The 27,408-nt window shown below is 34.4% G+C and overlaps 1 protein-coding gene across 1 annotated transcript in view; it reads right to left on the bottom strand.

The window, feature by feature from the left end:
- The window catches only part of CCSER1 (coiled-coil serine rich protein 1), a gene marked incomplete at its 3' end in the record, with an annotated part of 1,225,861 nt that overhangs the window by 462,410 nt on the left and 736,043 nt on the right, over positions 1-27,408 (bottom strand). The window contains exon 9 of the mRNA XM_080796962.1: positions 12,263-12,307. Coding sequence (XP_080653088.1) covers positions 12,263-12,307 — 45 coding nt within the window. The remainder of the gene's footprint in view (positions 1-12,262; positions 12,308-27,408) is intronic.

The raw sequence follows: 27,408 nt of genomic DNA, 5'->3' as shown, positions 1-27,408 counted from the left end.
CTAAAATATGTTCTCTAAAAAAACTTACTCTCCTACACTGCCTCTTACCATATAGTCAAAAATGTAATTAATTTTTGTGTCATAGATGTCTGTGTCTACAAAACATATATAAAATTCTTATACATTATTTCATGATCCTCTTAAACTCCATTAACATCTAAGCTGTTTGCAGTTTTCTTTGATCTCAGACTGTCTTGAGTTCTACACAAGAGCATCTGTGAATTACTCCATTCTCTGGAAATGGATACTAAAGTTACTATGTTCTCCAGGCAGCATCTTTTAAATGCTTTTCACATCCTTTGCTTGCTGCCAACTCCTTAGCCATTTTCAACATGGCTCTCAACTGTTTTATTTCATCAAAAGTTGTTTATTAAGATTAGTAATATCTTTTTCAAGGCAAAATTGGAAGAATATTTTCTTTCGCTGATGCTTTTGACCTCTGTCCACTTTGGGCATTTTTGTACTTGGTGTTACCTACTCTCAGCATCCCTTGTGACCTTGATTTCCAGAGAGTAAACTAGAGCAAATATGTTATTGAATATAACTTATTAGAGAAGAAAGCTACAACTTTCTTTTGATAGGCTGGAAGCAAGGAAGACAAAATAAACCATTTTTCCATCTTTAGTAAAAGGTAGCTGAAAGGTTATATACAGCATACACAGAATGTTGGAACTGATTCCATGTGCTTTGACAAATGTGTTTAGTTTCTAGAATTCAGACTGCTAGAATATTAAGTAAATCTGTATTTCTTTTTAAAATATTTCATTTATTTATTTGAGAGGGAGAGAGAGAGTGTGCGCATGCACAAGCAGGGGGGAGTAGCAGAGGGAGAGGGAGAAGCAGGAGGAGGGAGCCCATCATGGGGCTCGATTTTAGGACCCCAAGATCATGACCTGAGCTAAAGGCAGACACTTAACTGACTGAGCCATCCAGGTGCCCCAATAAGTCTAGATTTCAACTGATTTTTACATAACCAAGCATAGGACAATACTCATGATTTGATTTAAAATTTCTAAATATTATTGATTTACTTATTTTGAATCTAATATTTTTGAGTACCCACAAATAAGAATATAAACTCTCATAAGCCTTTACTTTCTCTTCACTGTTTTAGAGAATATTCCTCTAGGTTCTATTTGAGATTGTCTACCCCTGATGCCATGAGAAATGAACAAGCAAGTATATTGTGAATTTTCCCAGGCAGAATATTGTCTAATCCCCCTCCATCTAGCTTACAAAAGTGAAGTTCAGGTCATGCTAATATTCAGCATTCACATATCAGCAACAATTTGGTTTGAGAAATAGAAGGGATCAGATATATATTTAATCAGTAATATCTGGATAGAAAACTGTTTTAATTTATTATATTGCCAAAATTTGTCTCCCCTTATAGTTTATGTTATTTTTAATCAGCGAAAGATAAGCGACCCCTTCCAACTCCAGATGTAATAGATTTAGAGAAGAGGGACAATTGAGAAGTTAACTTTGCAATGATGATCAGGAAAGAAATAACAGGAAAGTCCCAGTCAAAAGAAAAATTGCACAAACTTCTTGTAGATACGGTTATATTTTCCCTACCCAACTCTTACTGATTTAAAAATAATGCAAGAAAATGAAAATGGTGGCTCACTCTCCATTCCAAAAGAGTCAGAGTTTATCTTCCCTTACCACCACAGTCTTAGGGAGAACATCCAGATCATGAGTTTATCATCAGTGATAAACTAAAAGGCTGAGTAAAATTGTGCTTTTATCATTTGAACATCATAAAAAGAAAAAGAACAGAAAGAGAAAGAAAAAAATCATTTTTCTTACCCTAGTTCCTGTTGCTAAGTATATTTATTTGATTGAAGCATATGAGTGAGCTGGGGGAAATGACACTATCTATAATTGGAAATGACTGTCCAACTGTAAAGGAGATAGCTGAGACCCTCATTTAGAGGTTGTTTCGGTGGGGGGCAAAATATAATTTAAAAAAAGTAAAGAAGCTATCTAGTTTACACAGAAGAACGACAAAATTAGAGAACAGAGAAATAGGGAAAAAGAACTGATTATTGATCATTTTTCAAGTGATCAAGGAATATTCCCTTCATATGGATGTACCTGATACTATTCAATTTAACAAAAATTTTAAGTAGATTTCTATCCTTTATACTTAATCAGTCCTTAACCAAAACAAAATAGTAGCTGTGGTGACGATCTTCAATAAGATAATGTCTATATGTAGTCAGTGGGTGGGCAAGAAAACAGGGGGAGAGAGGGAGAGAGAGAGAACATGAATGCTTAGCAAGTGAAAATTAGATAACTCTCCTGAAGAATGCCAGGAGTCAAAATGTCCAGTTGTGGTAAATCGCTCATTTCACGGCTCCTGAGTCATGGTGTGTTGAAGTTTTACTCTGAAGTTGTGCTTTCTACGTTTGAATCCCAGCTTCACCACTTACTAATTATAAGACTCTGAGAATGTTATTTGAATTTTTTTTTTTTTTATTTTGCTGCTTCTTCTTTGAAATGAGAGTAATAGTACTGGCTATTTCAAAAGTTTGTGAGGATTTAATGAGTGAATATGTATAAAGTGCTTACGACAATATTAAATAATAAATATACGATAAGTACTTACCAAGTGTTAATTCAAATATTTCTATGGTGAAGACACAGGACTCTATTTTTCTAGTGGTTTAGAGTAAAATGTACACTACAATAGATCTACAGTCCCTTATCCAAAATTCTTAAGGTTAGATGTATCTGATAATTCAGAATTGTCCCAATTTTAAAATAATAATATAAAACATATGCCATAACTTTTGAATATCCTAAGTAGGGTTTGGAGCAGTAGCTTGTACAAACATATTGATATTTTTGTAGCAAAATATAAATGTCCACTTTTAACGGGGGAAAAAAAAGACTATAAACAGGTTCATATTAGTTCAGGTCAGGTTTGGGCCATCAAATGAGCTTTAGCTTCCCTTTGGGTGGTATCTGTTATCAAAATATTTGGGGTTAATATTAGAATGGCAAATAAGGAATTATTTACATGTGTTATTTTATTCTTTTATTTACTGTTTATGGTTGGAATTTGAGAGTAATCAAATTTCAAAGTTACTGAATAGAACAAGATGTTCCTGAGTAAATAAGTGAAAGGCAGAAATGAAGTTTCTCTTTTGAGGGAAATGGATGGTGCAGTTGTATTACTTTTAATACGTGTAATGAGTTGAATTGTGTCCCCTCCCAACTTCATATGCTGAAGCCTTAACCCCAAGTACTTTAGAATGTGACTATTTGAATATAGGGCCATTGAAGAGGTAAAGGTAAAATGAGGCCATTAGGGTTGGCCCAAACCAATATGATTAGAATCTTTATAAGAGAAAATTTAGACACACACAAAAGAACAGTGGAGATATGAACACCCTGAGGAGAAGCCATGTAAGGACCATGTAAAGACCATGTCATTTGCAAGTCAAAGAGAAAAGTCTCAAAAGAAGTCAAGTCTGCCAACACCTTGATCTTGGACTTCTAGCTCTATATCTGTGAGAAATTTTCAAGTGTCAAAGCTACACCATCTATGCTACTTTGCTCTAGTGGCCTTAGCAAACTAATAGTGTGTGTCTTAGCAATTTTACTTAAAGCTATTATTTTGAACACAACTGTCATTTGCATGAGTCTGAAATTCTCTAATCTTTACATTTTAATCTAATTAAAACAATTGTTCATATAATATTTTGACAGTACAATGTTTCTTAGAAGCTAAAGTATCCTAAATATATGATTCTGTTATTAGGTAATTTTACTGAAAATTTTTAGATTATATACTGAATAACAATGTGGTGATCACGGATTAAGGACTAAGGGAGGTCCCGTGATATAATTAAAGGACAACAATGGAACTGATCAGTAGTGCTCCATTCCATTAAGCTGAGTATCCAGGTCCAGACAACTGTGTTAAAGTGACAGATTTCAGCGTACAATGTAAACAGAAAATAGACATAATGTCAAATAACTGTCCTCACGTGAATGGATGGCCAAAGGATGGAAAGAGATTTGGGGATTTACTTCCAAGTAGGCCGAGAGTTCTCCAGAAAATAGAAGCTGTGGGTTCTTGTAGGTTTACAGGATTTTACTACATTAGTCAGAAAAAGCAATTGAACATTTATGTGGGGATTATTTATTCTACATGAAAATATAAATAGAGAAAAGATATTCTCATACTAAGTTACGATTAAGTATAAAAATAAAAATGTTTATTTTCCTTCTGTATATTTTTGAGGTGGCAATTAGCTTCTATCTGAAATTAAGAAAGGGATCATAAGTGATCTCTTCATTTATATATGAATAAATACTTCCCTGATGAAAGCAACCTGACTTAATTAGACCATGTAGAGTAGAATATTTCTTTTGTATCAACTGACATAAGTATAGGTCCAAAAATAACTGCATATTCACTTACATACAAAATTTAAAAATAATGCAAAAAAAAATCCCTGAGTGTAAGGATATACTTTCAAAAATATACATAAAGCAGTGAAATAAAACCATAAATTTTTATGGCTTATCTTTTCAACTGAAGATATCCCCAGAATTTAACTGATTCTAAAAACAATATATGTTCCTTATAAAAACTGGTGTCTAAATTTATATTAATTAGAAATTCAAAATCCTTTTACTATAATCCATTTTAGTCCTCAACCACTTTAAAACTTTAAAATTATAAATACTTACAAATATCCAAATATTTTTAAAAACAAAGACTCATAAACAAAGAAAATATGTTGCATTTAACAAAGAAAATATATTGCATTTATGAACCCTTAAGTCAGAACCTTCATTTATTTTACCTATTGTGCACATTGAGGCAAAGCTATCATGTCATAAACTCTGCCTAGTCTCTACCTGTTACATTTCTTTATAAGGCTGCCTTTACATCAACCTGCCTGGATCTTCACATTTTCTAAATATCCTCCACATTCCCCATTCTCCATAACCTCCTAACTTGCCTATTTAGAGACCTACTAAAACCCTGCTAACGTAGTGTTCCTTTTAATTGCATTATTGCAACAGTTTTGCTTGATCAAAAGATTCATTTCTTCGTGGTGTTTTGGTAGGTCAATAGTAAAAAATTATAGCAGTCTTATTGAAATCCCTGTGCAACCTGACTTAAGCTCCTCTACAGGAAACATGATCCTCTGAGGCCACTGAAGTCTCACAGCAACAGAGAAATAAACCCTACAGTAGGTCTAACCTTTAAGTTCTTTTTGTCAACCTCCCAAACACAGAGTTTCTGCCTCTTAGAAATGAGGATGTTTTTTCATAATCCTTTGGTTACCTAATCAAATTTGAAATGTCTTACCCTAAATGAAAACATTAGCTCTTGTAATTATAGCACTACCTATAGTTTGTTTTCATGACTTTCCATTGTGAGTCAATAAGAACAGGTCTAGCTACAAGCTTTTGTGAATTTAGAAGGTTTTGATATACTGCGATCCTTTAGACAAAGCTCTTGAGTATCCTTTTGAAATTTTATAAGGACTTTCTTCAGTTTTGTCTTTGTTGGTTCTACTTAGTTTAATTTTGCTTAGAGTTAGAATTTCTCAGCTTCCCCACCTGGGTTTAGGCCAGGTTCTTAAGACAGGAAGTTGCCCTGGAAAAATTTCCATGTGTCTTCTCAATCTATTTGGCCCTCTAAGTCAAATCCCTGATTACTTGATATTTTACCTCATGCATATGTTTCTAATTGGCATAATTCCATCCAGTGTAATTGAAGTTACAGTGTCAACATGTCATCTCATGCCGAGTGAAGCTGGCTTCCTCTCACTGCTCTCCTTTCCTCCCACTTTTTTCCCCCTGCTCCTCTTGGGAAATATTGTTTTGTCATTGTCAGATACTCAAAGGATATCTAATCTAGCTAATCAAATGTCTCCAAAAGAAAGTGGGGGAAAAAAAGGAATGTACCTCTTTTTGATGCTTTTCCCTCATCCCAGGTACTACGAAGGATGTTTTCTTTCTTACTGACGTGGATTTAATAAGTTAAGTTATGCTTAATTCACAGGTTTCTTTTGGATAGTCCTTGGAATGTCAACGGTCTACAAGCATAGAAGAGATCTTCAAACTACAATTTGAAGGTCACTCAGAAAATAGAGGGGATATGGAAAATAGCTTCTAAAACTTAGAGGCCTTCTGCATTGCTTCCTGTAAACAATGCTAAGTGGAAAACATAAATCCATTTTTCTTCCTCTATGGTAAAATATGAAATTAAGAATTTCTGAGGTTCAAAAAAAAAGGATTTCTGAGGCTAAACAATGGATTCCAAGTACATTTTATTGTCCTATTTGTAATTTGTCATCTCAGAACCAATTTAGAATATAAAATCCTGTAAGTGTCAGGCTAGGCCTTGAATATCTTTGATTCCCATGGAGTAGACTAGTTCATGTAGAGAGCAAAATCTTCCAACAACATGACACTCTGTCTCTGACAGAGGAATAAATGAAGGGAAGATCAGATAAAATGAAAAATAATAATGGTAATTGTTACCATTTATTGGGTGCTTCCTATGTGGCAGGCACCACACGAAGTGCTTTGTACATATTAACTCATTTTATCATGTCAAACACCTTTTGAAACAAGAATAATTATTATGGTCTCATGTAATTCTTTCAATTAAATATTGATTTATAAGCAGAAAGATCTTTCATCTCTTTTATTGTCTGTCAATTCTGAGAAGGGGCAAAAAGGGAATATTTTTATTTTTTACCGAATTCTTAAAAATCTCTTCATCTCAAAATCAAACTGTAAATCACATCTCAGCAGCAAACTATAGGCACTGAACCACTGAATAACTCTAGCTATAAAAGGAAGAGCTATCTTCATCTCAGTTTTTATATCTCAAAAAAGAATACAATATTAGCCAATATATATTTCCTCCCCAAAATTGTGTTATCACTGAGGATATAAAAGAATTTCTCATTCTACCAAACTCTACAGCAACCAAGAATGAGATAGCTGAAATCGAACAAAAGTAGAAACTCTCAGTCTATTCTGAATATTGAACAATAAAGAAAACATGTTAATAGAAGAGAGTTTTATAGAAAAAAATTATTAAACATAACTGGTAATCAAGATCCATTTCTTAGTAAAGATTTGCTATTTGGTGCATAAAGCTACAAAAGAAGTATTTTCTATAATTTCAAAATTATATAAAATATTAGATTTTAAGAGAAGAATGGAACTTCAGCACTTTTACTATTATTTGCTGTTCTTACTTCCAAGAACAATACACTTTCTTCAAGTTTAGTTCAATCCTTAGAGCTCACATATTTACCTTCTTTATTCTGTTAAAAAACAACTCTCTCCAGAGGTCTGTTCGACGTAGGAAAAGTAATATTGAGTTTTCCTAATTTAAGCAATAACCTAGACCTAAAATAATCTGTTTAGTGATTCCAAATAAATTATAAATGGAAAGAAAAATCAAAGGTGATTTTTATTTTGTTACACTTGAAATAATGCTTGTGCTAATATTCCAGGCAAATAAATTATTTTGAAATCTAGAGTATCATTTATCTCATTCTTTAAATTTTCTCCCTTTTAAGGCTCAAATTTAAAAATGACTTTCAGCTTCAAGTAGAAATACGTAATTTGCCAAGAGATAAATAATGCAAAGTATCCAACTATATTATCAAAGGCATGACATCCACTGTTTACCATATTAATAAAATAAATACTTTCTTTAGAAGTATCATATGCTTAAATGAGACTTAAGTAAATAGAAAATCATAAATTATTATTTTAAATGAAAAATGCATTTAAATATAAAGTAGGGTTGGGTAAATAGCACTTAACTAAACATTTGATTTTCAATCTACCTTTCTAATGTCTATATGTTTTCTTAAGTATTAGAAACTCATATTATCCATAATTTCCTGTTTATGTTTTTTTACTTTAATTTTCTTTTCAGTGTTCCAAGATTCATTATTTACGCACCACACCCAGTGCTCTATTCAATACATGCCCACCCCCACCACCAGGCTCACCTAACTCCCCACCCTCCTCCTATTTATGGTTTTTGGCAAAAATAAATAAATAAATAAATAAACAAACAAAAAAACAACAATAGACAAAAAGATAGAGGATTGGCAATACTTTAGTTCAATAGAGAACGTGAAACATCTTGTACTATACAATGGGTTGTTGCAAGACATGCTCGTGATTTTTTTTAAGAATAACACATTCACAAATCAGCTATTTTAATAATTTGAGATGTCTACTTTTTCCTAACAACGTGTCTGTCATAATCTATCTGCATATAATTCTTACAATTGCATTCCCCCAAGTGTTTTGTTTTTTTTAATATCATGGCCAAATATAATCCACTGAAAGATTTCCAAACCACAACAGGGTATTTTTCTAGAAAAGGGATGAATAAATCTATAAGGTGTTTTGGTCATATTCCTAAGGAATCCTTCTAGAAATTTTCTAAGTGTTAAATTTCTTTCAGATGTTTGATAAGCATGTTCATAATCTGTCTTATAAGAGTGTAAAACTATTTATTCAAAATCTTCAAGAACACCAATGTTATTAATCTTGTTTTCAGAAATTCAGATGAAGAATGGCAACATCATCTCTGCTTATTCTGTTCATCACTTTGGGAGATTTGAGCTCTGCAAATTATGTAAAAGTGATCCCTGATCATTACACATTTGTCCTTCATTTCCATCCTTTTATAATTCAGAAATCTCTGTGACTTTCAACAACAGAGCCACATTCCATAAGTTCAATTGTCTCTCATATTAGCTTACCATGTTCAGTAAAATTTCTGAAATTAAATGTTTAACCGTGATTTAGATATCTAAACATAATAGTAATCCTCATCTATGATATAAAGTCACATATTATGTGTATTTAGACTTGTGATTTAAGATACCCAGAATATTGATGATTGAGTATTTTTGAGGCAGGGTAGAAGTAGAGACAATTTGCCATTAAAAATTAGTAGGTATGTACACACACAGAGATAAATCTTTAATAAGTTAACAAAAACTGTACTTTGGAATATATGATGCCATTTGAAATAACAAAGGTATACAGTATTTTTTTTTAAGATTTTATTTATTTATTTGACAGATAGAGATCACAAGTATGCAGAGAGGCAGGTAGAGACAGAGAGGAGGAAGCAGGCTCCCTGATGAGCAGCGAGCCCAACGTGGGGCTCAATCCCAGGACCCTGAGATCATGACCTGAGCCAAAGGCAGAGGCTTAACCCACTGAGCCACCCAGGCGCCCCCAAAGGTATACAGTATTTTAAGAAAACCTATACTAACTTGATTCAATCTACATTTAACAGCAAAAGCATTGTGTGGGAGAACAGAAGTTCCTTGAGAAAAGAGATACATGGATTTATCTGTGTGTGATACTGAATGAGGCTTTCCTCTGAGTTACAAGATCTCACTGGAGGTAGGAAGTTCATTTACAATTAGGTAGAAATACCAGTTAAATAATCACATTTTGTACAACATTCCACTAATCTCCCTTTTTAAACATCTATTATGATTAGCCCCCTCAATTTATATACAGTGTGCATGTATAAATATGCAAAAATACTCATGTAACTTTTTTAATCGAATTAATATCTATTTTCAAATATTTCACAATAATACAAGTAATTTAGGTGCCGCCCATCTCCATTTCCTTCAGAAAGGTAGTTTATATTTTAATCACTTCTTAATTTATATTTTTATACAGCATGTAGTGTTTAAATGTGGCCTTCCTGTCTAGCAATTAGCTTCTTAATAGTATTTATCACTTAGCTAAATAGGATATTACTGCCTGCTTCAATTTTCCATGCATACTCTAACCACTCTCATTATCTCAAATAAGTAAATAGAACATTTTAAACAACGCATCTTAAACCCTCTTATAAATATTTGGTAACAGGCCCTCGGTATTATATTCATCAACACCTAGTGGGAATATCTGTCATTTAAACTAAGACAAATTAATTCATCTTAAGAAGTAATCATTGCTATTAAATCTTCATCAATCACAATAGCATTAGGATAAAGAATTCTAAGAGAAGGCTTTGAGTAAGAATTTCCTAAATCCACACATTTCAAATTAACATAGTTGGAAGTATACTATACACCATCGTAAAGCACACATAATAGAACTGAGTAGATAGGAATCAGAAATATATGTGATATTTTGTAAGCAAGAGAGATCATGAGGCTTTTAATATAGTCATTGCACTCTTTGTTTATAGATCACCTACCCCTGAGACTTGCCAGAATAGTTTTCACAAAAAATTTTACCTCATTGTCTGATATTCTAGAATACATAGGGCTTTATAAACATGGGGAAAATTAAGGTGAGTCTTGATTAAACAGAAATATGCCCGTGTAATCCAGTGTTGCACAAAGATCAAGTGAAGTAGTTGTTTTGAATTTTAATAGTCATCATTTAGATTATATTCTGGATCAGTAGTGTCAAGGGCCAAAGAGGATACTGGGCTCTCACTGATCTGATGAACTTACCTTCTTTACAATCATTCCACTAACCTCAGGGAGAGACCCAAATCATCTTGTCCCCTCTATGCAGATATGTATATTATATTGTAGACCATTAAAATTTTGACCTTCACACAAATCATAAAACAGTTTTAAGAAAAAATAATAATTTAAAACACATTATCAACATGTTCTTTGCCCATAAATACATTTCTAATAAAAACAAAGTCAGAGAAAATGAAAAAGCAATAAAACTTAATAGTAACTCTTTTCAATAAAAACCAGTCATTTGGCTTTGAAAAATAACACGAAAAAACACAAAAGCTTGGCAAAATAAATGAGGAATTTGGCTATCATTTAGCAGTGCCATTATATGAATATATGGATTTAACATAGTTACTACTGGACTAGGTGACAACAGGGAGAAGCTGGGTAACTCCAAATTCTATTTCCTTAAAGGCACTGAATGAGAGAGAAACTGTGGCGGTACTGCTTGGGTATGAACTTCCCACTTAGGAAGCAATGAGCTAAGTAAGTTCTTTCTCTAAGTAGATCCATTTTGGTCACGTCTGGATGAAAGTAGTTACACTCCCAAAACTAAATGGTTCTGAGGTCTTCCTTACACACTCCCCTGCCACCTCTTTACAAATGACCATATCCTTATTACCTTGCTTTTCTACAACGTGAAAAATATCTAAAACTTAATCTACATTTCACTTTCTCCAGCTCTTTTACCAATGTGAAGCAATTATTATGTGTCCCTCAAAAGGAACACATTATTCTGGGTGGAAATAGCAAATAAATAGTAAAGAGGCCCTAAATAACAAGTTGACTAGGATCTAAAATGCCAAATACTAAGAACACACAACTGGAAATTAAAACAGCAAAGAAAGGACGGGAAAATACTTTGTAACTCCATACAGAAGAAACTGCTATTTAGAGAAAGAGAGGCCACAGATGGGGAGGGAGTAATATTTACTATCTCATTTTGTAAAACAAAATAGTTTCACCTTTACTAAAAAATATCTTTTAAAAGTAAACTTACCTTGTGAGCAACAAGAAAATATTGATTCACAGAATTAAATATCACACTCTCCCCACCCCCAACAATCCAAATCACAAAGTACAGCATTTCCACATTTTAGCATGGAAAGAATTTTAATCGAAGTTAAGTCTCCCCATTCAGTTAGAATTAGAAAATCATAATATATATAATGTGCCTGATATACTATTATGTTTGATACTATTTAAAGTTCCCCTCCTTATAAAGCATCTGGGATAAACAATAATTAGAGATAGGTTTAAAATTGCTAGTCTTACCAAAGCAATTTTACACTATCAAATAATGCATGCCAACTTTCTAGCATATGCCAATGGCCTTGGATAGGAGAGCAAAGAATCCCAAATGTCATAAAATGTTTGCATTGTTAGAACCTCGCTAATTTCTCAGTAGGACATTTTAAATATTGCCTTGTAATGTTGGTTTACGAAGGCTTTGCTGCCCCATCTAGAGGGTCCTGCTGCTGCAAAAATCCATTTTAATAGCAACAATCCTTACCTAAAGCAAGAGAAACAGTACTTTCTCTAGTTTCAGAGAAATAAGCACAAATAATACATTTACATAAATGTGTAAAATGTGCTTTGACCAGAGTGAATAGATTACACATATCCACAAAATACCTCTCCACACATTCTCACCACCATTATCATCATCATCAGTCACCATCACTGTAAGCATTTTCTCTTCTTCCCTCTCCCTCTCCCTCAGACTTCCTTACCTCTCTCCCTCCCTGTACTGCCTCCAGTCTTTTCAGGTTCAAACCCTGAAAAAAAAAAAATTATTGTTGGCAAAGAAGTAACTAATACTTAGTAATTAGTAGTGGAGCAAACATTTTGAAATAAAATAATTCTCTTAACAAAGAAGATTTATATATAGATGACTATCTCATGTGTATGCCAATAACCATATGAGAAAGTCTTCAAATGTGGTGCCAATGATTTCTTGCTAAATCCTAAGATCATAGGTAAAAATAAAATGTAAAGCATTTGTTTTATCCGTGATTGCCTGCCCCTTGGTGAAACCATAATCTAAAAGGTACTGTCTACAATTGAAGTATCACATATAGGATTTTTTGTGAGCATAAGATGAGAGAGGGTCATTCAGCCTGGGAATGGGCATTCACACAGAGTCCACAGAGGAGATCACATCTAACAAATCTTTGAGGCTAAAGAGGAGTACCTATTGCATATAACACTCTAAAAACCTGGCCACCCAAAGTGCGGTGCCTAATACATCGTGTCACCTGGGAATCAGAAGTGCAGACTATCCATGAAGACGTAATGTACATCATGGTGACTATAGTTAATAATACCATATTGTATATTTAAAATCGGTAAGAGAGTAAATCTTAAACGTCCTCATCACAAGAAAAAAATTGCAACTATGTGGTGTTGAATGTCAACTAGACTTATTGTGATCATTTTGCAGTGTACACAAATATTGGAATCATTATGTTGTACACTTGCAACTAATGTTATATGTCAACTCTACCTTAATTAAAAATTGTTTATTATTTTACAAAATGCAGGCGGTCAGAACCCACCCAGGACACATGGAGCAAGAATATACATTTTAACACACTTTCCAGGTGATTCAGATGTAATATTTTGAGAAGTACCTCTTTGAGAGGTCTAGGAAAGATGGGTGGATTAACTGGTGTACCTTGTGACGTGGGCACAAAGAAGTGGAGGGGAAAGAAGGCTATAAAAATGACCAATTGTGAGGTGTTTGAAGAGAAGGTGTTTGGACTTACTCTTTTTTTTTTTTTCCAGTGTTCCAAGATTCATCGTTTATGCATCACACCCAGTGCTCCATGCAATACGTTCCCTCCTTAGTAAATGCTTACTTTGGTAGAGTTTTTGAAAATTGAGATTAATTTTTTAAAATACCAAAGGCAGACATAAATGAGGACCCATGTACTCTCCTACTTTAGTCTATAGCTACATTTCATTTTTTACCTTTCTTTTAGAAAGACTATCAGGTGAAAAACTGAAAAAAATTCAAATAAATATTGGAATTTATCATAAATATTTTTCACATGCCTCTAAATTATTTGATTTAGCTTTAGAAAATGGTTTTAACCATTTTATAATTATCATTAAGAATTTTTATTAAGTCAAACTATTTCTCTATTTCTGATGAAAACTGAAGAGCATACAACCCCAACTGTATATTCTACATTATCACCAATATATTTGGTGAGAAAATTGACCCACAAGAAAGATATGCTGAACTTAAGTATTTCATTCCAAGTTTTATATTTTGGAATTTAAGAACGATTGTTGTTTTGTTGAACAGAACATTGGAAGTGTGATACCTTACTCATTAGGTACATCTTTTCATTTGGTAACAGCATCTGTGTTTACAAGTTTAAAATTTTACCTCTTCCTGTGTAAAACTCATTTCTTGAATTGTTTAGACAGATACATATTAACACAAATATTCAATGAGCCTATTTTATTTGTAAAAATAGACTACTATTCTGTTGACTCTAGAAATGGCCTTAGAATCAATCTGCCAAACCAGTTATTCTTGTAAATAAATGACAGCCTAATTTCTGAGTGTAGAAAATTATCTGCATTTACAGAATACATTTTGGAAGCCTAAAGTTCACATAGAAAAAGATATAAAACAAAACACAGACCATTTCTTAAACTTGGCAGTGTAGGTTAAAAATAAATTCTATAGAGGCATTCACGCTCATAACTTTTAGAACATGGGAAACGGTATAATGATATGCTTTTGAATTTAGACTGATATGGGTTTAAATCTCCAGTTTATCATCTTCTTCTGTAGACTAACAAATTACATAATATCCCTCAACCTCATTTTTTGTACTCAAAAAATAATATCATGGCTATGCCACAAGGTTTCTATGAAGATTGAATAATGTATGTATAGTACTTAGTAAAGGACCAGGCACAGTATATCCCAAAATAATAATTATCTTTTTGTTCTTCCTCCTCTTACTCTAATTTTTATTATTATTATGTATATAATGTGTCTAAATAGAAAACCAATTTAAACAAAATGTCCTGGTTTTAGCCTTTTATTTGAAGGATGCAAAATATCTGGAACATATTTATAAACACTGAACAATGAGAATGTTCATGTTGGCTAAGCACAAGCAAAAATGTTTCTGCACACATTTTCTCATCTGGTACTCATGACCACATTTTGAGGTAGCTATTGCTTTCATAAAATTTGGGGGGAAAATTGCCACAATTTCTCCGTTTCCTACTTCCCCTGTCCTCCAATTCTGGGACTCAAATTAAGTGTTAAATGGCTTGTTACAGTCTCGGCAGCTGACACTGACCCATTTTAAAGTCTTTCTCTTCTCTTGAGACTTCTCTTGAACTCTTGAGAAGTTCATTGATATTTTCTTCTGTCTAATCTATTTATCTCATTTAGTGAATTTTTATTTCGGATATCTTAGTTTTCATTTCTATATATTTTTTAAGATTTTATTTATTTTGAGAGAGAGAGGACTTACGTGTGAATGAGGGGAGGGGCAGAGGAAGAGAGAATTTCAAGAAGACTCCATGCTGAGCACAGAGCTGGGCATGGGGCTCAGTCTCACGACCCTTAGATTACAATGTGAGCTGAAATCAAGAGTTGGGGGCTTAATCGACTGAGCCAGCCAGGTGCCCCATATTTATATTTTTAATAGTGTTTTGAACTTCTTGTTTTTAATTCTATCATCTATCATTTCCAGGTGGGTTTCTATTGGCCAAATTTTCTCCTGAGGATGGTCATATTTTCCTATTTCTTCTCATGTCCAGTGACTTTTTTATTGGTCGCGAGATACTGATGTTTATTTTGCTTAGTGCTAGATTTTACTGCCTTAGAAGGAGTTAAAAATTGATTCTGGCTGATGGTTAATTTACTTGTGGGTCTAACTGATCCTTCTGATGCTTGTTTTTAAAAAATGTTTAGGATGGGTCTCAAGGAGTGGTTAGAGTGATTCATTCCTATTACTAAAGCTTGACACTTTGTGCTCTCTACTGAACACCCCATGAAGATTTCCAGAACTGTGAAAGCTCAGGGAATTCATTTACTTAAAGTTCTCTGTCAATTATTCCTTTTTTTTTTTAAGATTTTATTTATTTGCCAGAGAGAGAGAGAGAGTACACACAAGCAGGCAGAGAGGCAGGCAGAGGCAGCGAGAGAAGCAGGCTCCCTGCCGAGCAAGGAGCCTGATGTGGGACTCGATCCCAGGACTCTGGGATCATGACCTGAGCCGAAGGCAGCGGCTTAACCAACTGAGCCACCCAGGCGTCCCATCAATTATTGCTTTTTGGCCGTTGTTTTTCACCTGGCCTTGTGAAATCTCATTCTATATTTGTAACAGGTCACTACTCAAAATTCTCAGGGTTACACTGATACAAATTTCTAGAATTCTTTCTCTGTGTATTTCCCTCCTTTGTGGTAATCTACCCCATAAATTCTAGTTGTCTTGTTCTCTCCAAACTCAGATATTTGTCTCCTCAGAGACCCTGAAGTTCTCTCCCAGCTGCCCTGCAATGCACCATGGTCTAAATATTGCCTCTGGGCAGAAATCCAGGTATGGTAGGTGCTCTTGATTTGTTTCCCTTCTCTCAGTAATTATGGTGTTTCTCTATTTTTTTAATGTGTGAGAACTGCATTACATGTTTTGTCCAATTTTCTAACTATTACAGCAAGAGGGTGAGTCAGATAGTCATTACGCATTCATGAATAGAAGCAGAAGTCAAGGTATGTATTTGAAACTTACTTTTTCAAAGGAGAAATTGAAGCTTACAAAATTTAAATGATATCGCCTGAATATAGAGCCAGTGTGTACAAAAAAGCAAAACTTAATCTAATATTTTAAGAGCCTAGATACCAAGTTCATCCATTCATCCTTAATCGAGTTTCTTTAAATTCACAGTAGTCAAAAATGTTTAATGTGTTCCATACATAAGGACACAAATTTATTATAACATGGAACTCATGCAGGGGTCATGAGGATTCTTCAAGGCAATGTAGTGATTGAGAGGAGCTGGATTTCAGAACTTTAAGAAAAAGTGTACCTGCTGAATGGGATAGGGACTGGAGGGTAAGCTTGCCAGCACAGATATGGTATATTGTGTAAACTATGTAAAAAGCTTGGTCATAATTTAAGCATTGAATTATTAAAAGGCCTATCTTAAGATTGAAGAACTGAGTCAGAGAATTTGATGCCAAGAATTTGGCAGCCATATGGGCAAGGAATAATGATCTAAAATCATTCTCCTCATACTAACGGGGCCTCAGACAAGAGTGTGTCTCAATGGAGAAGTCAAATGATCTAGGGCATAATGAGATTCCCTAAGAATTCTTGAAGTATGATCTGGGAGATGGTAATCCCTAAGGGATGACAGAAATTAGTCTGAGTACCAAAGTAGGACTAAGCCTTTAATTCAGAAAGTCAGGTAGTTTGAGTGGGGAAAGCTTTTAGGGAAATAGAAACTGTGACTTCCAGCTTTGACTAGGAAAACTGTATCAATCTTGATTTTTGCTGATTCTTACTGTCAGTAACTTAGTCAGTGCTTTGGAAGATCAGACCATAAGATTCCGCCAACTAACTAAGCAGTAACATTCAAGAAAAGGAATTATATTTGAAATAAATATTAATCTCAAAGAACCCAAGCTCCTTCTTTGTGTTAGTCAGAGATATACCACACAATTTTCACATTTTTAAATGAAAAAATACTTTGCATTTTCATATTTTGCAGAATCTCCACTAAAATATGCATTGAAATAAATCAGAAAGAAATGAATGTTTTAACACTATTCACTGAGTTAATCTTGCTCTCAGGAACACTTGAAGTAGACAAGAACAATAAAAGTATGTTTACACACACACACATATGTATACTGGTTGACTTTTAAAATTAAGACTTATAAAATTTTCATCGATATGAAAACCCACTTCATTATTCTTAAGCAGTCCAGATATAATATTTATTCAACATGTCTTGAGAAAAATCATATTTAAAAATATTCTGACCAATATGAGTGAACAAAATTGTATTTCCCTCACTATATAGATGTTCTCACTAGAGACTCTAAATTCTTTGTGTTAATAAAAATTAAGCACATGACCATAAGAGACTCTTAATCTCAGGAAACAAACTGAGGGTTGCTGGGGGGTGAGGAGGCAGGGATAGGTGGCTGGGTTTTGGACACTGGGGAGGGCATGTGTTATGGTAAGTGCTGTGCATTATGTAAGACTGATGAATCATGGACCTGTACCCCTGAAGCAAATAGTTCATTATATGTTAATTTAAAAATAAATAAATAAAAATAAAAAAATAAAAGGAATGAAATATGCTCTAAAAAAATGTAAGCACATGAGATCAAACCAAAATGTTATACATTGTAGGCAGAACAAAAACAAAAACAAAAACAAAAACAAAAGCAAATGTTCTACAGTGTGCTAAATTAAGATAGTTTAGTAAGGCATTAAGGTGGAAAATCTATTATCTAAATGTCTGCATGAACACCCCAGTAACTATGCTATGGTATGAGGTCATCTCTGTCTAAAATACATATAGTGGGGAGATATTCTCCTTTATAATGATTATAAGGTCTTCCCAAGATGTTCATGTCATTAAATTTCCCCTGCCTCCTTATTAGCAAAAACTCAGAAATATAGTATCCAATACCCTTCTATTAAGTTGATTTGCTTTTCCAATATGAAGAACTATGGAATGAACAGAGGAAGTGAATATCTCCTTTTCGGTACTGTGAAGCCTTCATTGTGATGATTTTCCTTAAATGTAAAAAGTAGTTATGATTTAACTAGATAAAAACAAAATTAATATTTATTTATTTATTAAGATTTTTTTTATTTATTTGACACAGAGAGACACAGCGAGAGAGGGAACAGAAGCAGGGGGATTGGGAGAGGGAGAAGCAGGCATTCTGCCGACCAGGGAGCTGGATTCGGCGCTCAATCCCAGAAACCTCAGATCATAACCTGAGCTGAAGGTAGACACTTAATGACTGAGCCAACAGGCGTCCCCAAAATTAATTTTTAAATGACACGAATAGGGCGCCTGAGTCACTCAGCTGGTTAAGCATCTGCCTTCAGCTCAGGTTATGATTCCAGGGTTCTGGGATGGAGTCCCCATCAGGTTTCCTGCTCAGCGGGGAGTCTGCTTCCCCCTCTCCCTCTGTCTGCTGCTCTGCCTAACTGTGTTCTCTCTGCCAAATAAATAAAATAAATCTTAATTAATTAATTTATTAAAGTGACACAAGTAACTGTGTAAATTTTCACATATAGCCTCAGGCATGGAGGCATTAGAAAGCACTAGAAGGAACTTTAACTAACTTGTAGTTTAGCCTTTTCATTTGACAGATGAGGGGGCTTGTAGCAGGGAACCTAACTTAGAAGTGGCAGATTCAGGGCTTGAACTTTGGTCAGTGGGTCCTGAATCCAGGACTATCTTTCTTTTACCAAATTGCTTTAGTAACTCTATTATAAATCATTGTCTTAAAAGCTATAAAGCTTTTGGAGCAGTTCTTAACCATTTTGTGTCTCAGGTCCCACAGCTGTACCACTGAGAAAATTTGTAGGAATAAATGAGAGACTACACATAAGAAACAGCTCTGGGCCTAGTTTTAGTGTGTGCTAATTTTTATCAGTAGCTTAAGATATTGCTATCTTTTTATATTAACCAAACAAAAGACTGTTAGTACAGTTATAAAAATAATTAGTATTTTGGGGCTTTTCTCCATGTGCCAAGCACTGCTTTAAGTGTTTTACTTGAGTCGTTCAATTCTTACAATAATGTTATTATATATCACAACCAAATCGTTTTTCCCATATTGAGCTAAAATAACCTTGTAGTTGTTCTACTCTGCCACCTTGGTTCTTGCCGTTGTTAGGTTCACTTTGTGGCTATGATACATGGCCCCAAAGAATGATAAGAGTGTGAGTAAAACACTTCCGGTCTCTCTGCTTCTACGACTATATCTCTTCTTAAACAGGGACATCATTTTAAGGAGAAAACCACATTTTGGAAGATGAGAACATGTTAACTATAGATTCTGGTTTACCCACCAAGAAAATGCTATGGGGGTGGAAAGATATGAATTGTACCAGATGATCTCTCGTGAACTTTAAAATCTAATATCTGCACTGTTTTAATTTTGAGAGAGGCAGATCGGTTCTCTCACAGGTTCTTGATATGCATCTTCCCATCTTGTATGGCTTCTCAGGGAGACTGATGAAACTACTCAAGAAGTAAAAAAATTCCAGCAAATCCGAACACAACTTGACACACCTATTGTCAACCTTAGCTGATTCCTAAATTCAGGTTTTCTTAATTTGGATATCTGCCTTTCCATCTATCAGCTTGCTGCACAGACTTGAAATTCAGTGTCAAGTTTCAATTACATTGCTGATAAAAGAAATCTTCAGTTGTATATCTGGATTCCTAACCTTAACCTTATTTAGGATTCATTTTGTAAGTGACAGTATTGAGATTTGTGACAAGTCATAGGGTGGCAGAATGGACTTAGAAATTCAGAAACTTTCCCAAAGCTGCTGAACCTACTTAATAACGGCAAGAATCCACTCTTGTATATAATGCCCAGTCTTCCTTTATCTTTTTTTAAGATTTTCTTTATTTATTTGACAGACAGAGATCACAAGTAGGCAGAGAGGCAGGCAGAGAGAGAAGAGGAAGCAGGCTCCCTGCTGAGCAGAGAGCTGGATGTGGGGCTTGATCCCAGGACCCTGAGATCATGACCTGAGCCGAAAGCAGAGGCTTAACCCACTGAGCCACCCTGGGCAGGCAACCCTGCCCAGTCTTCCTTTAAAGTTAATGAACATAGTTTAAAAATACTTTGTAATTAAAGGAATTACAATTACATGGAATTACAATGAAATACAATGTTATGTTGGAAACATTTTTTAATACTACATTGGCATTGTAAGTCAGAGATTTGTAGTGCACCTGTTTGAAATTTAACAGTTATCAGGAAACGGGCTAAAATCTATCCTAAAACTAAAAACAAGCAAGTGTCAAATGTGTTAAACTTCGTTTTTCTTTTTTCTTTTCAAGGTTAGTCATTCTAATCATCTTTGAAACTTTATACACATGATCTCTGTAATCCATTCACTGGCTGCTTTGAATTGCTCTTCATCTCCCTTTTCAGAAACCAAGATGTCATTATTTTCAGGGACTTCACCATTCTTCACAGCTTAAGTTCTGACATTTTAAAAATGGGAAATCAACCCATATTTCCTAAGTAATAACATAACTACACCACAGGATATTTTTAAATGTACACATATGCATATAACAAGTACAGTATACACGTATCGAATTCTTCCTAGAAGACAGGTACTTTAGTGCTAAGCATCTTGCATGACCTTTTTGTATTCCTCACAGTAACTGATTCCTCACAATTATACTATGTTGCAAGTGCCATTATTAATTCCCATTTTGTCATAGAATGATTGAGGCAGAGAGGTTACCTTGTCTAAGGTTACAAAGCTAGAAAGAGGTAGAGTTTAGTACTGAATGCAGAATATATGATTACGAAGTTTCTTTTGCAACCACTACACATACTACCTCCATGAGTAACCATCACTTTATGCTTTATGTATATTGAGATGAATTAAATTATTAAATAAATAAATATATATTTAATAAATGAATAAGTAACCCATTAGATGAGTAAGCCTAATTCTGGAGTTATATTAAACTTCATGTAAACCATGTCATTTTTACATACTGGAGAAGTAAATCCAAGATAAATTCTTGGTTTTGAATTCATTTAGGTTTTGGCAATAACTGTGAAAAAAGAAAAGTTAAAGTAAATGAGATTGGATTCCAGGGTTCCTGATTTCTTGGAAAGAAATGTAATATTCAATTGAAATATTTCCTGGGGCAGACAAAGATTAAAAGAAAATTAATGTAAGTATGTGGGGCATAAATAACATTTTCATAGAGTTTGTCTGTGATTATCGTTGCTCTAGGCTAACTAAAATATTAAACAAGTATAGCACTTTCAAGCCTCCAGTATTCTAGCAGTGCTCATCTTGGTATAGCACATATGTTAAATTTCTTCTGCTCCAGAGCCTCGGGTCCTGATATTTTTATGAACTTAGATACAATGAAGTATGCTCTAAAAATGGATTACTTCCAGTGTTTCTGATGTTCGTAGCTTGGTGGTCATTAATGGAAAAGATGTCCTTCCATTTTAGGTATGAGACAATCAACAACATAAAACTTCTGCCAAGACTTGGCTTAATATTATTTCTGACAACCTCTATTTGTTAATTGAATTCTTAAATAGGAAGTTAAAAATACCGTTTCAAAAAACAAGTAACCCTTCATATTGTCAATGAAAGGCAGATTGCTTTAGAATACTCTCATGGTGGTAAACATCAGTCTGACTTTGAATTTAAACAGATATGGACAGGATTAGTACTTAATGTGTGGAATGTGGCATTGTTAAATATCTGAAAAATTATTGTCTGGTTATACTCAGCTAACAATCTGTCTCCTAAGCTGCCTTTTACAATCTTAAACATATAACATAAAAAAAGAATGTAGTGAGGTAGTTCAAAAGAGAGGATTAATATTTAGCATATGGTTATCTATCATCTACCTATGTATCTATGTATCATCTATCACTTCCCAACTCCTCTTAACGTCCATTCCGATCATTCCATTACAGAATCCGGTTCTCTTGATAGTGCTTGGACAACAGTAGGCTTCTTCTACTTTGGTTTTTGAACTAGGTGCTCATCCCAGCTGGAATGCCCCACACCTAGATGTCCGCATGGCCAACTCCAACAGCATCTCGTCTCTGTTTACATTTTGCCTTCTCAGTGAGGTCTGCTAAGGTCTACTTTTACAACTCTCTTTAATATTATAGTTTACTCTCTTTTTTACCTCCAGGGACACTTACAACCTGTTAACATACTTTATAAATTTATTATTACTCTGTATTATCTATCTTTCCACATTAAAAATTAAGTGACAAAAAGACAGGGATTTTTGTTCTTATGTTTTCTAATTCACCCCAATTGCCCAAACAGTGCCTGGAGCATGGTAAATGCTAAATCCTTGTTGAATGAATGGATTATTTACTTTTCTATTCATCCATGTATCTATAAAGAGTTTCCCTCAATCTATACTAGGTCAGTTTATATTTGTAAATTATAGAAGTGGTACTGGCTTTAGTAATCTATCACATAAAATAAATTCATTTATTCTTAATAAAATTAGATGAACAAAAATTTAAAATTTTATTTATCATTTTAAGAGTTTCAGCATTTTTTTATCACAGTAGATCTTGTGACAACACCAAAGCATGCCATAATGTTTTTCTCTTAAGTGCCTGAACGATAATCAGTGACAAAGACTTTACAAGAAAAAATATGTTGAATTCGAAATCTCTCCTAGAGCATAATTCTCACCTGGACACTGTCCCTTTTCTATCAAGATGACAAATAGCATGGATTACAGGAATCTCTCACAATACTTAGAGTAATTATTAGGTTTCATAAGAATTTTAAAAATTTAAAAAGGTTTAGCTCAGAAAGACTGAGTCTATATTATGAACTAAGGACATCAGTTTATAAAATGGTAAAGTTACATATGATTTTATGTGCTAAATTCTAAATGACATTCAAAAGGTTTCTGATACTGACACTGTCAATTCCTTCTTAAGTAAGATCTCTTGATGAAAATCCAAGAGAAGCTGAAAAAAAGGTTTCTGTTTTTTAAGACTTTATTTATTATTTATTTATTTGTCAGAGTGAGTGAGAGAGAGAGCGCAAGCTGGGGTGGGAGGAAAGGCAGAGGAGAAGCAGACTCCCACTGAGCAAGGAGTCCAATGCAGGACTGATCCCAGGCTTCTGGCATCATGACCTGAGCCAAAGGCAGACACTTAACCAAGTGAGCTACCCAGGCACCACCCCAAAAAATGCTTTTATTTAACTTTTTCTTTCAACTTCTTGACTACTCCACATTCTGTTTGTCCTCTTTCCTGGGTTTCACCAACATCTCTCCACTCATGTCAGTCTGCATTAAGATGAATTTTCATTTGTCAGGGTCACTATTATTTCCAGAAATCTCAACAGCTCAGTTCTTCAAAGTTCCCATGAAGTAATAAATTCTATTCCTAAGCAGGCACTGCAAAATGCTCACTGCCACTTACTTATTACCCAGAATGGGTGTCTCACTCTACTTGTTCGGTGGAGCCCTCAATGCTGTCCTCTTCTTGCGATGTCTGCAGGTTCTCTGGCCAACAGTGTCTGTATACCACTTCTATGTTCTCTGCCTAACTGAAGTGATAGGAGAAGTTTACATTCTTTTTGGATCTAGGAAAAGAAGTTTACTCTTTGGAAAGAGTAAAAAAAAAAATTTTTTTTGAAAAGAAACCACCATGGTACTAACAAAACAGTATGTATCCTATTTGATGCTTATCTCTAATAGATATCTTTAAGGGTCGCAACAGCTTAAAGGCTTTAACTGTTTATGCATTTTACAATGACCATGTGGGTTACATGTTTGTGAACATAAACTACATGCCAGACTCTAGCTTCTAGACTCTGGGAAAATAGGCATGGAAAAAAAAAAAAAACAGACAATAATTCTTATCCTTGCAAAGTTAAAAATCTAGTGATTCAGTAACTCATTCGGTTAAGCATCTGTCTTTGGCTCAGGTCATGATCCCAGGGTTCTGGAATCAGAGCCTCATGTGGAGCTCCCTGCTCTGCGGGAGCCCCACTTGAGGGGCTCCTGCCTCACCCTCTAACTTCTGCCTGCCACTGCCCCGCCTATGCTTGCTCTCTCTCTCTCTCAAATAAAAAAATACATAAAATCTTAAAAAAATAAAATAAAATGTAGTGATTATATTATTTTGTTAACATATTTACATGTGAGTGTGCATCCATAAATGTAATATTACTTTCTATCATTTCACTAAAAAATAGTGCATTGGAGGGATGCCTGGGTGGCTCAGATGATTAAGTGTCTGCCTTTGGCTCAGGTCATGATCTCAGGGTCTTGGATTAAGCACCATGTCGAGCTCCCAGTTAACCGGGGGTGGGGGTGGGGGAAACTTTGCTTCTCCATCTCCCTCTGCCTCTCCCCTTGTTTCTCTTTCTCTTTCTCAAATGGATAAATAAAATCTTAAAAAAAAAATAGTGCATTGGATTCCTCCTTCCATTTACATGATAGAATAACATATTTAAAGAATTATTCTTCCACCATCAGATTTGGAGTGCAGAAAGCAATGACAGTATTCAACTGTTTTCTACCAAAGCAAGATCTGTGTGGAGAAATTTTTTAACTGCTTCTTTTGATCTTGTGTTACTAACTTTTTGCATGGGTATATTTTTAGGCACTTAAAAAAATGTCGAGCAGCAATTAATAATAGGATACCCACATACATTTATTTGGTTTACAAAAACAATGAAATGTGTGGCATATTTCTTCTGTTAATTACTTGCCTTTCAGATCTTGAATCAAACACTGTGGTTTGCATATATTTTAAGTGAAATAGGTTATGTCTTTTATTATTATTTATTTAAGATTAACTTATTTATGGGGACCTGAGTGGCTCAGTTGGTTAAGCATCTGCCTTCAACTCAGGTCATGTTCCCAGGGTCCTGGCATCAAGAACTGCATCAGGCTCCCTGCCCAGCAGGGAGTCTGCTTCTCCCTCTGCCCCTCTCCCTGGCTCCTGCTCGTTCTCTCTCTCTCACACATGCACACATGCAAAAATAAATAAATAAAATATTTTTTTAAAAAAAATTTACTTATTTATGAGAGAGAGAGAGCAAGGGAGGGAGAGGCAGAGGGAGAAAGAATCTTAAGCAGACTCTACACTGAGCACAGAGACTGATACAGGGCTTGATCTAATGATCCTAAGATCATGACCTGAGCTAAACCAAGAGTCGAGTGCTCAACTGACTGTGCCACCCAGGTGCCTCATCATTTATTATATATTTGTTTGTTTTAGCTAAGCAAACAAATGCTCTAGAAAGCACACACTAAGATTCCTCATTCCCAAGGTTTATAGGTACAGGGAAATTTGTGTGCATGTTCTGATCATATGGGGATGAGAATTATTTTAGCTATTAAAATAATTTCAAACTAAATAATCCATCATGCTTTTATTCTCCTGTTATCAAATAAAAATTATTCTTTATTACTGATAAAAGCCATAGAAAACAGTTTTCTCCAACTCAGTCTTTCAGGAGGTTTGAGATTTCAGGTACAATGATGTCTATACGCTACATATTCTGAAGTTGCCATCTTTTCAACAGATGATTTTTCTCATCCTTCTCTGCCTTTTACTCTTTTTACCTCTGTCATTTCTGAAAGGACCCTTCTAGATGATCAGACACAACTCTTGGAAGGAGACTACCCTCCTTCTAAGTCTGGTACTAACACATTTGTTCCTCAGAGATTTGGGTAACTTCAGGTATTTTAGCTAATGAAGTTTAAGGAACTCTTGAGTATATTGGATTCGAAGGACTGAAAGGACCATCATTCTTATAATGAAAACCATTAGTCCATATATTTAAAAGAATCTGCCCAAAGATACATAAGTAAATATTTTGAACATAGGTTTAAGTGCTACCTTTCCACAAGAAGAGCCTAAAGCACATAACTGATACTTTTAAAGATAGTTTATTATCTTTCCTAAAGCATTCTTTGATTTTGTATTGCTAATAATGCCTTGCAGATGGCATTTAGAGTTGCTACTTTTAACAACTAACAAATGCTCAAATACTTGGGGGGGGGGGCATCTTAACTGTTAATCTAAACTTTCATTCAAAAATTCTCCAAATTCATGGAGATCTTCAATCACTTGAGCCTACCACATTCTCATTCAGTTTGCTTCTAATTTTTTTCTTGCTCAGTTTAGAGTACAAGACCCATAGTTATCAGCTGACTTGACATATAAACCTTTCAACTTTCTGGGTCCTTTCTTCTGCTGTGCTTCCCCGGGAAGACTAAACTCTGGATATCATCTATATAAAATATAACTACACCTTCTAACTATATGTTGGAGAAAAAGAGTGTATTTAAATTTATGATCACAAATTTACTCTCAACATTTTCTCAAAATCTGAATCCCTCCTACTTTAGAGTTTTTATACCAATGGTTCCCTTCTTGTAATGATCTTCCCCCACAATCCTCGTAGGGTTATCTCCTGCCATTCAAATCTTGGTTTAACTTTACTGTGTCTGAGGCCTCCCTTGAACACTGAATCTAAAATAGGTATTAAGTTGCTCTCTGTCATATCACTCAGTTTTAATTTTCTCCTTGAAACTTACCACTAATAAATACTTTATTAATTTGTAGACTGGCTACTCCCTCTCACCAGAATGTAAGGCTCATGAAAGTAAGCTATGTGTCTTTGTTATAAAGTTTTATCTCCCCAGTACTTAGAATAGGATCTGGCAATTAGTAGGTGCTAAATAAATATTTATTGAGTGAACAAAAAGAATAAGCCTCTACACCTCTTATAAAATTGATATTTATTAACTCTTTTTTACAAACATGGTATTAACATATAGCCTCTAATATTTGTAATTTAAATTCATTCTGAAGAAAAATGAATCAAATAATTGATTCCTTTCTTTTACTAACCTTGGGCAAATTATCTAAGCCTCTGAGATCACATTTTTTTCCAGAAAATTAGAAAATTGAACTAGTTTCCTTAAGCTCTAAAATAACTGAGATGTTCTTTTCTATTAGAAAATTAAGGTTTAAACCTCTCTATTTTAGGGGCACCTGGGTGGTTCTGTCACTTTAACATCTGCCTTTGGCTTACTTAGGTTATGATCTCAGGGTCCTGGGATGGAGCACCGCATGGGG

Source organism: Martes martes, assembly GCF_963455335.1.
Source record: "Martes martes genome assembly, chromosome: 2".
Classification (NCBI taxonomy): domain Eukaryota; kingdom Metazoa; phylum Chordata; class Mammalia; order Carnivora; family Mustelidae; genus Martes; species Martes martes.
The sequence above is the reverse complement of the archived record's forward strand: the minus strand, read 5'-3'. Positions and strand labels throughout refer to the sequence as shown.